At 42.3% G+C, this 12,453-nt stretch overlaps 1 protein-coding gene across 2 annotated transcripts in view; it reads left to right on the top strand.

The window, feature by feature from the left end:
* Positions 1-12,453, top strand: part of PDE7B (phosphodiesterase 7B) — a 179,517-nt gene that overhangs the window by 5,924 nt on the left and 161,140 nt on the right. The window contains exon 2 of one of the 2 annotated variants that reach the window (XM_048490038.1): positions 8,576-8,635. The exons of the other annotated variant lie outside the window; for it this stretch is intronic. Coding sequence (XP_048345995.1) covers positions 8,576-8,635 — 60 coding nt within the window. The remainder of the gene's footprint in view (positions 1-8,575; positions 8,636-12,453) is intronic. 2 annotated transcript variants of the gene reach the window in all.

Genomic DNA, 12,453 nt, shown 5'->3' with positions numbered 1-12,453 from the left:
TTTGCCATGAGTTTGAATCACATAGGCACAGAAATTTGCCACATGCCTTGCGATATTAGAGTTTTCATTAACTATTTTTCTGAACAAGAGCAAGCCTTATTTGACCCATAGTTTCAAGTCCTCCTGAGGTGGAAGATTTAAAATGCTGTTCTATTGAAATATATCTGCATGTGACACAAATAGAAAGCACTGTCTTTCATAGCCATAAAACCTTATAGATTTAAAATTATATTCCAGATCTTTTACATATGTACTCCCAGCAGTTGAAAAGAAAGTCAGACACACACGAGAAATCATATGTAAAGCTTATGTGTCTCTTTTATTTTGAAGAGTACTTGCTTGGAAGAAAGAACATCTTTCTGCCATTGTGCAAAAAAAGAAGGAAAAATTCCAATTATAGGCATTTGTCACTGCATTTCTAAGCAATGTTACAGTGTTCTAGGTCCATTGAGGAAAATGGGTAACTCTGTTTAGGATTGTAATGTGCATCTGCTACTTGATTGTTCCCATGCCCAAAGAAAGTAGCAACAGCATCTGGAGAGGAATAAGAGAGCATAGGACAGGAATGGCAAACCTTTATCTAGTGATTATGGTCAAAGTTGCGCTCTAGCTAGCAGAAGTCGAGCTCAGACTACTTGTGTGGATAGTGCTTTGTTTATATGGTGGATAAAAAGACATTTCTTCCTTCCACCATGCTCCTAAGGGGGCATGCTGATGCACATATATGTGAAGGCGCCATCACATTAATTTCCCCCTTTGGAGGGAAGAAAGAATTCCATGTGCAGGCTTCTGCATAGAGTACCCATCTCAAATATTAGGCAGTTATGCATTCTCACGCCTTAAGAACAGATTGTCATGTTGATGTCTGAATTAGGAAGACATAGTGTCAAGGTCTTACCAAATAATCAGGCTGGAATGAGACTACATGCCACATGGTCACAGGTGTGCTCTGACTGTGGATGAAAAAGAAACTGTTAGCAGAACTACCTACAGGAAGACTGAAAGTCTACTGTGCAGGAGGAACTGCAGATGCATGGAAGCTGGAGGAATCAGTCAGGAGTTGATAGCAAGGCAAAACACAGAAACTGATGATGTAAGTTGAAAGGCCTTCTGGATGCTACACTGTCTTAATTCTGTGGAAGACCACAAGAGTGGCCCACTTATACTGGCTAGCCAGCATTTGAAAGCAACTTGATCAACTTCTCTGTAATTATTTGGTCTAGCAGTTCAATTTTTTCACGTTCAGTTTGTTCTTTTTAATTGCCAATAACATCCTTACTGAGGTTTGTAGTGTGATACCTGTAACAGAGCAGAACCAAGCTACAAACCTATAGACTGGACTGGAGAAGAAACAGGTAGCTGCCTTCAATATCAGTAGAATTTTCCATTTTAAATGGTTAGAGTTAATGGAATTGATATTCATAGAGCACAAAGTGGACAATTTGTAGAAGCTATTGCTAGAGCCTTTCAGAGTTAACATGAGTGACTGAAAGTAGGGTTTGTTGATATTTTCACTGTTGTCTGTTCCTTCATTTTGTCGGCAAAAACAAGTGTTTGATATAATTTTAAAAAATGGAATATATTTTGAGACAGCTTGCTTTTTGAGACAAGCTGGATGCTTGCATTAATCCCAGTGACATACCTTCTGTATTAGCAATATGAAGTTTAGTCTAAGAGTTCATTGTGAATTGTTCATTTATTATATTGGTATCCTGCCGTTCTTCCATTATGGAACTTGATGTGGTGCACAGGCCCTGGATTTCTCCTATCTTGGCACTGGCCAAGTAAATACTTAACTGCTCAAAAGATACATTGTCTGGGACCAAAGCATCCTCAACGGATGTCTGTTTCACCAAACATTTATTTAGTCAAGAGAGGAAATTGGCAGCTTATTCCACTACCGAATTATTCTTTTGTTAGGAAGCTTTGTATAATAGTTTTAGGTTCAGCCTACCTCCTAGTTTAATCACCGCTGCTGATTTTACCAAAAGGTTGGGATTGGAAACAAAAACACATTTAAAAATACATGCAGAGACAGAAGCACGAAGGTGTTGTCGTTTTCACACATTATAGAATGTGAGAACTACAGTCAAGGAACAAAGTTTTTTATAAGTTTCCATTATGAAGAGAATTATCCCAGGACATGAATGCTGTTTATGTGTCATGTTTTATTACATAAACAGTCTTGGACTGATTAAAACAGTTGCCTTGAAGTAGCCATTGCTCCCAGCCAAATCTTACATCATGGGACTTTTGGATGAGTAAGAATAGCATCAGGATGAAGAATTTGACTTGGTATAGGAGTGGGTTGTGGTTGTCCCCTAACTGAACTGGCATTTGGCGGCCATTTTCATTATTTTCTAAGCTCTGTTTAAACTGCTCATTTTAGAATTAGCATTTTTTACAAGGAGTGTCTTAAAGGTTTCAGAGTAAATAGAATAGAGTTGGGTTTTGAAATTAGACTGAGATTGTTGCAGCCACCATTATGATCAATGTATCTGGCATTTTACAGACGTGGCTTTGCTCTAACAAACAGTCCAAGGTTTGATCTGTATATGATGCTGGTGTAGTAAAGAGCTTCCCTGGGAATTTTGCATGGACTCAGGATATTGTTTAAACTCTTTTGCACCCCTCCCATTAGTCATGGCATCTTCTTCATTATGCATAGCTGCTTTGTGGAGGTGCTGCATGACTTTCTCATTTGTGAGTGCTTTTGATGACCAGAATTAGGCAGGGAAAGAGCAATTGTTAATAAATTTTTAGCCAATACACTGATTTTAATGTAGCATTTTATTGTTATCTTGATATATTGTTTTTGTTATTGCTGACCCTGTGCATTAAGGTTAGGCTCTTGTAAGAGCTAAAGAAATTTCACAAGCTTTGTACGTCATTAAGTTGGACATTGTCTGATACATTACTATTAAAAGCATAGGGGCTGGCTTCACTGGAAATTTTATATAATTCATATAAAAGAATCATTTCATGAGAACTTTTTGTTTGTTTTGGTCATGGAAGGCACTCTACAGTGGTCTCAGATTCAAAAGAAGTATTGCAAAAATATTTTAAAAAATCATATGCACATGATGTGCCAAGGCCCATGGCTACAATAGCAGATGGACCATTTTCAGAATGAAATAAAGATCAAGTCTCACTTCTGACTCTGACTCTGCCCGTCTACCTGATCCTAACAACCAGTGCCCAACTTAGAAATGAAGCCTACTTTCAGGCAGCAAGTGAGCTTGCAAGAATAGACTAGCCCAGCTGACTAGGGAAAGGAGACAAAGATGCCCTGATACTATACCCATACTGGCCTGGCCAAACAGTGTTGGCAACCTGCAGGTAACAACTGGATACCTTCTGGGATTACAACTGATCTCCAACTGATAGTGATCACTTGGGAGTAAATGGCTGCTTTGGAAGGTGGATTCTGTGGCATCATACCCCACTGAAGTCTTTCCCCAAATCCTTCCCTCCTTAGGCTCCAGTCTAAACATCTCCAGGTATTTGCCAACCCAGAGCTGGCAACCCTACAAAAAGTGAAGAGAAAGAGGAGGAAAACTATGCTTCACTCAAGAAGGATAGATACGATGGAAATATGCTGTTGTGAGGAAATGAGATAGCTCTCAATAGAAGTAGCAAATTGTGCAATGCAAGATGCATCTTTGTATATATAAACAATAATAAAGCAAGATGTATCATGTGCAGTATATATTTGGGCATCATGGAAGTGCTCCTTGTGCTAACATGTTAATTTTCTTAATTATACACAGTGTGAGAATGCTACAATTATGATCTACTAATTTTTAAAATTTTTAATGGATTTCCTTTCTGAAAGTATATATACCTGTGGAATGTCCAGGATGGGAGAAAGAACCATTTTCATTTGTTAACAAGTGTAAAGGGTGCAGACAGCAATTATGATTTGCATGTGTTGATTGGAATCCACCCATTTTAGCATATGTAAGTAACAATGAAGTTGCATAATCAATTAGTGAGGGCATCTGCATAGTAGTTGCCTGGCATTTTGACACATTAAATATAGTTGTAGTAGATGTTTCAAAAGTTTCCACTGATCCACTACCTATGAATACTTTTCAGTTCAGCCTGAGAAACTAGACAGAATCCTTGGAAAAAGAAGACCTACCATCCCTTGCATTCTTGAACCTTGGTATCTGATCCTACTATAATTTTCCAAGTGAAGTCTGAGGTAACTAGGGTTTCTGTGCAAGAAGTTTATCTTCAAAATGGTTTATACCACCACCACTTCCAGTATTTCAATCATTCCTGCCTGTCATTAAATTTATTCTTCCCTGGCATAGTGCTTGACAGAGCACCCTTCTTAGTCTGTGTGGCAGCCTGGTTATGGGAGTGAAGCTACCCTGGTACCAGGGTTGTGGATGTGCCCATTCTCAGTGGGGCAGTGCTCAGCCTGAAAAGGCAGTTTTGCAATTGTTGCAATTTTAGACTATTTTTGGGTCCTAGTTGGGAAATACATGGCAAGAGTGAGTTGTTGAGAATTTTTTTTTCAAGTTGAGGCTGGTTTACCAGCTGTGACCACTCTAGGAATTTTCAGATCTGGCCTCAGTTATAATGCCTTGGTAACATCCAGATTAGACTGCTGTAACGTGCTGTATATGGCACTAATTTTGAAAACAGCTCAGAAATTTCAGTTTGTATAGAATGCAGTAGCAAGAGCACTAATATCAGCTCACAGCAAGGATTATGTTCCCCAGTTTTACAGAAACCACACTGGGTAGTGGCAGTGGGGGCACAGGGATGCTGGCATGATGTCCACCACTGCATCTCACCACTGGGGAAAGCTGCATCAACTGCCCACCAGTGGGTTCATTCTTCTGCCAGGGCAAGACTTCTGTGAAAGGCAAATTCGCTGGCACAACCTCGTACAGCTCCAACCTGCGGATTTGACCCCCCTCTCTGGATGGGGTTGTGAGTTGAGATTGGTGGGTGTGCAACAGAGGTCTTTTTCAGATGTAGCTCTCAAGTCCTGAAATTCCATGCCCTGTGAATGGTTGGGCCCCTCATTGTGGGCCTTCTGTCCTAAGTCTAAGCCAGACTGTTCTTTGAAGAACCCAGTGGTGTTTTGTTTTATTTTAAGTTAACTTCCATTTTGGGTTTTGTTAGTGTTTTGTTATTATGTTATACGTAGTGGTTGCTCCTGTTTTCAATAGAAAAGATAAACATGCACCTGTAAGCCATATCCTTTTGTAAGCAATTTTTCCCTGCCAGTTTCATGTATACCTGCACTCCATTCTTCCTACTAGGGAATAGTGCCGACTCTCCCCAGGGTTCTTAATCTGCTGCTTCTGGGGTGGAGTTCATATTTCAACTGGGCTCAGACTGTCTCTGGAGTCACTGTTATGTGAAACCATCTGTAATACAAGCCAGTTTGGTTAGAGTGGTGGGCTAGGATCTGGGAGGCCCAGGTTCAAAAGCCATTCTGTCTGAAAACTTGCTTCACCATCAATATGAGCTGTTGTGTCTGCAAAGGCATGAAGCAGCAACCAGCCCTTTTTATCCATGTGGGACTAATTGCCAAGCTTCAGGGAGACCAGTCTGTGAGCACTCACATCTTGCTTAGGGTGCTGAGACTGTGAGCACTCACAGCCAGTCTAGCCAGTCTAGCTGATCGCCGGCGCTCTGTCAGGTCCTGTTGCAGCCATTGCCGGTGCTGCTCTAGCGGGGTAGGGGAACTAGGAGGACTGCAAGCTGGGTGGGGGCTGGAGGTGAGCTCTGGGCCTGTTCTGGGGGTGCTGGCTGAGCTGGCCCTAGATCTGTAAGGCCATCAGAGGCCGGTGTGGCCGCAGCTGGTTCCTCATCCTCCAGTGAGTTGCTGCGGCTAGGTCTTGCTGAGTCAAAAGACCGGCATAACAGGCTATCATCCTCACTATCATCCACAACAGGGGAACAGACCCTGACAGTTAGAGCCTCTATTATAATCCTTTAGCAAAGATATGCATGATTCCACTGGTCATCTCTATTGCTGTTGATAGCTTGCAGGTTAAATAGCATTTCATTTCTAATTCAGCCACTGTGGAGTATGAGTACTACAATCTGTTAGCCTGGGCAGGACACAATTTATTCTGCACTGTCCCTTGAAGGTGTGAATCAACAGGTCACTATGGTCCCTTTACTATTCCTTTTGAAGGTATCTTGACCCACCAGCATAAGCTGGTGGGGGACATGACAAATCTGTTCCTTTAGTCTAGGACAGTCTTTTTACACTGCCATCATCCATGCTAGGAATTCATGAAAAAGAAAAGAACATGCTAGGAATTAGTGAAAAAGAAAAGAAACTAGTTGTTATGGTTGCTCCACAGAGAGGCTATGAATTCTTTAGTCCAGTTGACAACACTCTACAAGGAACAACAGGCTTGCTATTGTATCCTTAAGAGTCACCTTATCTTCCCCGCCTTCAAATAACATGGTGTCTCAGGGTTGTGTACATAGTTTTTCTCTCTCAAGATGCCAAATACTTTGGCCTTTCCTACTAAAAACAAACCTCTGGTAATTAAATTTGCCAAAAATTCTTGAGATTCAGTCATCTATCCTCTGTGGTGATATGCTCTACAAGAGAAAGTAAAAAAAATCTGGTTTGCTGTATTGTTCACTTTGTGAACTCACACCCAAGATCTTCTCCACCTCTCCTCTGAGAGGAGGTTGCCTGTCTTCCTACTGATAGATCATTCTGTCTACTACTAGTCCTGGGACAGTAAAAGAGTGCTATTTTGAATGATTATGAGCTAAGGTATCCGAAAAGATGCTCTTTCAGGTCTAGGTCATCTTATGGCAACTCAGTAGGGTTTTCAAGACTCTAAGAGGTGGTTTGCCATTGCCTTCCTCTGCACAGCAACTATGGTATTCCTTAGTGGTCTTATATTCAGAGCTAACCAGGGCCAACCCAGCTTGCTTTTTTAAGATCTGATGAGATCAGACTAGTCTGGCCCATGCAAGTCAGGGTCCTGTCATCTCTGTGTTATAGTCTTTAAACTTTGACTGGTTGTCTTATTTGTAGGCTTCTCTTCCTATAGAGAGTCTCTCTGCCACTGAGGACAGAAGCTGCCAATGGAAGAAATCCAACACTTCCCTTCATCTGGGATTATGCCTTGGCTGTTTTACAAAATGAATGGCAATTAGGGTGGCTCGTGTAAGGTTGCTATATAGTTTTCCCCTGCTGTGTTGATGGTTGGTTGTTGATCCTTTCCAGATCAGCTCTATTTATCCTACTGATTGAATTTTGCCTTTCTCAGTCCGTCCTTATTCTTCTAAGACAGGGGTCGGGAACCCGCAGCTCGCGAGCCGCATGTGGCTCTTCCGCCTCTGTTCTGCGGCTCCATGAACGGAGCCGCCGGCCCCCTCTTCGCCCGCCCTGCAGGAAGCAGGGCGGGCACATCTCTAGCCCGCGGCTGGCGAGGCCGCGCCGCAGGCTCTGGCTCCTGCCCGCCCCGCTGCTTGCGGGGCGGGCGCTCTCCCGGCAGCTGGGCAGGCTGAGCCGCCGGGCCCCTCTTCGCCCGCCCTGCAGGAAGCAGGGCGGGCACATCTCTAGCCCGCGGGGGGGGGTGAGCGGGCGGAGGGAGGGAGGGCGAGCGAGCGAGCAAGTCGGCAGGGGAGCGGACGGGGGGCGAGCGAGTGGGGGGGGGGTGAGCCAAATGGCTCTTTGGTGGTGAGCCAAATTTGGTGGTGAGCCAAATGGCTCTTTGAGGGGAAAAGGTTCCCGACCCCTGTTCTAAGATGATTTGCTTTTTTTGACCTCCACAGTGCCAATTTCTGGCATTTTTACATGCCTGTAGTGACCCCAAAATAGAATTGTACGTGTGTGTATTTCACCCTTTGTATGTGTATATTTCACCCTTTGTGGACGCACAGATTTGTTTTTCTTTCTTTCTGAGGCAGAGCTAATGTGCATCATTCTAGTGGTTTAATCACTCCATTTTTCTGAGGGCATTTTTTTAAAATCTGAGCTTTTGGAAGTTTAATGCCATCTCAGATACCTTCTTTATAGTGTGGGGACCCTGCGGTGGGCATGTGGCTCCTGATCATCTACAAATTAGTTGGTCATACCACTTCTTCCATCGTACCTTGCTTTTGTCTTTTACTTTAGCTCAAACATTCCACATAGTCAAGGAATGCACCATAAATATGGCACATTATGCATGAGTAACTCTTTGGCTCTTTCTTGTGAAGGGAGGTTTCCCCATACCTTTTTGTGCAGAGCTGGAAAGGGCAAAGAAAAGAGGGGATAGTGTCAATTCACACCCCCTCCTTTTCTTTCCCTCCAGACTGTCACAAACTGGCTTCAAAGAAGCAACAATGAGGCTTGCGAGGGAGGGGGGAGAGGAAGAGAAGAGAGACAGGAACATTTCGGTGGGGGGTTGCTTATTTGTTTTGGTTTCATTAGCTCCAGTGACAGACTATTGCTAGCAGTTTTTAAAAAGCACCTCGAATCGTCCTGAAATGGCTGCTGGTAGAGTTTGAGGAAGTGCAGTGCTGTTAGCCAGGGGAAGGCAAGGCAAGCAAAACTAATTTCTTCTTTATTTCTCTTTCCCTTTGCTGGCAGGGAAAAATATGTAGTTTGTCCACTCTTGGAATCTGTGGGGCTTATCGAATCTGCAGTGTGGTGAGTTTGGGAGTGTTAAAAGTCCATAAAAGAAACTTTGCCCTTAATTGAGTGTACACTCTCCACAGAATAAAACAAAAGTACATAACAGGTCAAAGTTTTGTCCAACTAATGATGTGTCACGATCCCAGTCTTACTCGAAAAACAGGAACCAATACTTTGGTAACAGAATCCTTGTTTTATTGATAGCAAGCATAGGTATGTAACTAAAAATTGTCAGCTTTTCACAAGACACCAATTATATGATCCCAGCGGTTCTCCTTTTTTCTTCCCCCTCCCACCTCAAACGAGCAAGCTGCCAGGAACTGGAACGGCTGTGAAAGATGAATGAGGGGGAAGGAGAGAAAGATACATACACATTCCAAAAGGCAGATAACATTTGTGGCTTGATAACTTTCTCAGGCTGAAAGTGTGAGCAGAAACTCTTACAAACAGCAGGGCAGGGCACAAGCTAGGCTTGGTCAATACCCTAGATATTCGGTAAAATTTGGATTCAGATGTATTCAGGCATAAAATTAACCGTATGCTCGAATAAGACGAATAACGAATTTGAATGTACTCGAATATTCGGGTATACCTGAAAAATTTGGGTCTGATTTTTTTGTATTTTTTGGTGTTTTTTGGTGTTTTGGCCTGCAGGGGGCACATTTTAAAACTAGCAGCACTAAAATTGCAGGGTATCATCCAGAGACTGTCTTTATTTTTTGTTTTTAAAGTTTTATTTATATCACAAACAATAAAAATATCAATTCCCATTGTACAGAAATGTAATCCAATAATAATTCAATAGTAAAACAAGATCTAAGGTATTGCATTTTAAAAAATAAGGAAAGGGGGATATATATATATATATAAAATAAAATGAGAAAAAAAGGAAAATGATGATGAATAATATAAAAAAAGTAATTCATCTTGTTACACAGATGTTGATATAAAGTTCCGCAATTCTTTGGAATCTTCTCTGTCTTTATGACTGTCTTTATGTCTTTATGACACCACCCAGATTTGGTGAAGTTTGGTTCAGGGGGTCCAAAATTATGGTGGGTGCCCCATCCCCCATTGTTTCCAGTAGGAGCTAACAGGAGATGGGGACTACCCCTTTGAGGATCCATAACTTTGGGCCCCCTGAATCAAACTTCACCAATCTCAGGTGATATCGTCAGGACAAACTCCAGATGAGACCCTGAAATTTTGGTGCCAGTAGCTTTACAAATGCGCCCTGACAGGTGCCCCAAGTGCGCCCCAAGAAATTTGCTCAGATTCTCTGCTCTGCAGTGCCTTGGCACCATTGTACCCAATGGGGAATTTTTGTGCAGGCTGCACATTTTTGAAGATAGAGGCACCAGACTTTCAAGGTGGCTCCAGGAGGCCCTCCTGGTAATTGCATCCAGGCTTGGTGAACTTTGCTTCTGGGGGTCCAATTTTATGGGCCCCCAAAAGGCATATTTTGTTTCCCTGCTCCTACACATGAAGCCAGCTGGCTGAGTTCTCTCAGAACTCTCTCAACCCCTCCCCCGACACCTCCCAGAAGCAAAATTCACCAAGACTGGATGTTATTACCACGAAGGCCTACTGGAGCCACCTTGAAAGTTTGGTGCCTCTATCTTCAAAAATGTGCAGCCTGCACAGAAATTCCCCATTGGCTAACTGCAGAACACAGAATCTGCCAGGATCTTCAGCAAGTTCTATGGTGGGAAAAAATTAATTAACTTTTCGCACCATAGACTTCAGTGGGGCTTGCTGTTATCCCCAGCTTGTTCTGTGCTGGAGATTTGGGGGAAGGGCTGGGGGGAGGGATTGTTCTGGGTAGGGACATCAAATTTCCTGCAGGGCTGCTGGTGTGAGTCTCCTGAAAGGAACCAGACAACTTTGCTAAAGTTTGGATGGCTGGGCAATCATTCTGTGGGCATCAGGCTCACCTTCAATTGCTTGCCCACAGCATTTGCCCCTCCCAAGCAAACTTTAGCAAAGTTGTCTGGTTCCTTTCAGGAGACTCACACCAGCAGGGTGATATACATTTTCCTTCTGAAGGTACACAAGTCTGAAAAACCAAGTGGAAATTTAAGTGGGTAACCCTGTAACATTAGAATAGAAAGAGAGCCAGCATGGCGTATTAGTTAAGAGCCAATGGAATCTAATCTGGAGAATTGGGTTTGACTCCCCATTCCTACATAGAGTCTTATCTGGTGAACCAGATTTGTTTACCCACTCCTACATTCCTGCTGGGTGACTTTGGGCTAGCCATGGTTTTTTGGAACTTTCTCAGCCCCACCTACCTCACAAAGTATCTGCTGTGGGAAGAGGAAGGGAAAGGAGTTTGTAAGCCCCTTTGAGTCTCCTTACAGGAGTGAAAGGGTGGGGGTATGAATCCAAACTTCTTCTTCTAGAACATGTGGATGTACAATGCCAAAAAGGAGGAGAGACCAAAATTTTATTTATCCAGACTTGTGTACATAGATGTAAACTTTCTGAAAATTTTGAAGCTATAAGGGGAAAAAACCCTGGATGAACCAGAAATTTTGGTGGGAATTGAAGTATATAATACCTTCATATGGCACCTAAATTTATTTAATGTTTTCAAGCATAAAATGCATAATTTATAACTTGAAATATAAAACTTTATAACTTGAAATATAAAATTGAAAGATTTGGCACATTTATAGAATTTAAATATCTTAATTGTCTTGGGGAAAATTTTGTATATACCCGGTACCTGAGAGAGTTTCAGACTGCTGCATTCTATGCTACCTTAGGAAAGTTGCTTAGTTTTTGCCGTCTGAAAAGTAGGATGTGCAAGTTGAAAATAAAAATAATAACTTTTGTAGTAAGTGTAACCTCAGCTTGTGGGTTCTGTGGGGCAGTACTTGGAATGAGTTGCAACAACAATTTTTAAACAACAAAATGGTTTACTTTTCTTTACAATTAACACTTTTAAAACATCAACATTTAACGTTACAATTCAAGGTCCTGTTCAGGTTGCATTTCAAGTCCTTCTATTTACAGTCTACTGATATTGCCAAGTCCAAATTCTTCTTTGCAAGTTGGCTGGCTCCTGAAGACTCCAAGGGCTTGATGAACAGGTTGCAACATGATGAAGGTCTCCAGGAGAACTCTCACCCATTACAACTACAAAAGAAAACCCTGAAACAATAAACTCCAACATTTACAACATAGCAAAAACAACTACCTTCCCAGTAGTTCCCAACAATATTGCAATTACCTTAACAAGGTGTTAAGGGCTTATAGAAATCAAGGTCCGAGTCTGGTACCCTTGTCTTCTGCAAAGAGCTCTTTCAGCCTTTCTGCTGCTCTGAGTCTCCACCCCTTACTGGGTCAACCCATTCTGGGCCAACCCATTCTGGGCATGGGGGTTACATTCTCCCCCACTAAAATTCTGTCGTCCCGACAGTAATTACAATGCAACTCTTGAAATCATTGCACAATGATTTCCCCAGAGATTCCTGTACTTGGAGGAACCACATTTGGTGCATCTGAATGCAGAACATTGTCTTTCCCTTGCAAGGATTTCCAACTGTTCCAAACTTAGCTGCACTGGAAGTTTGCAAAACTTTCCAGCAAATGTATGCATTCAGCCAATTAGTTTGCAGAAGGGATGGGGGTTGCAACTGGAATCCCCTCCTTCATGCAACTGCCAAACAGAATCATGCTTCAAATTCACATAGCAACATCTCTTGAACTTACATCAAATAACAAAACAGTTATATGGGGATCAAACCCCAACTTGCTGCACACTTCCATTGTAAGTAATTTATATTTGCAATTCACTTCCAAGCCCCACATTGGGCCATTTGTAACCT

The sequence above is a fragment of the Sphaerodactylus townsendi genome, linkage group LG01 (genome assembly GCF_021028975.2).
Source record: "Sphaerodactylus townsendi isolate TG3544 linkage group LG01, MPM_Stown_v2.3, whole genome shotgun sequence".
Classification (NCBI taxonomy): domain Eukaryota; kingdom Metazoa; phylum Chordata; class Lepidosauria; order Squamata; family Sphaerodactylidae; genus Sphaerodactylus; species Sphaerodactylus townsendi.
The sequence above is the reverse complement of the archived record's forward strand: the minus strand, read 5'-3'. Positions and strand labels throughout refer to the sequence as shown.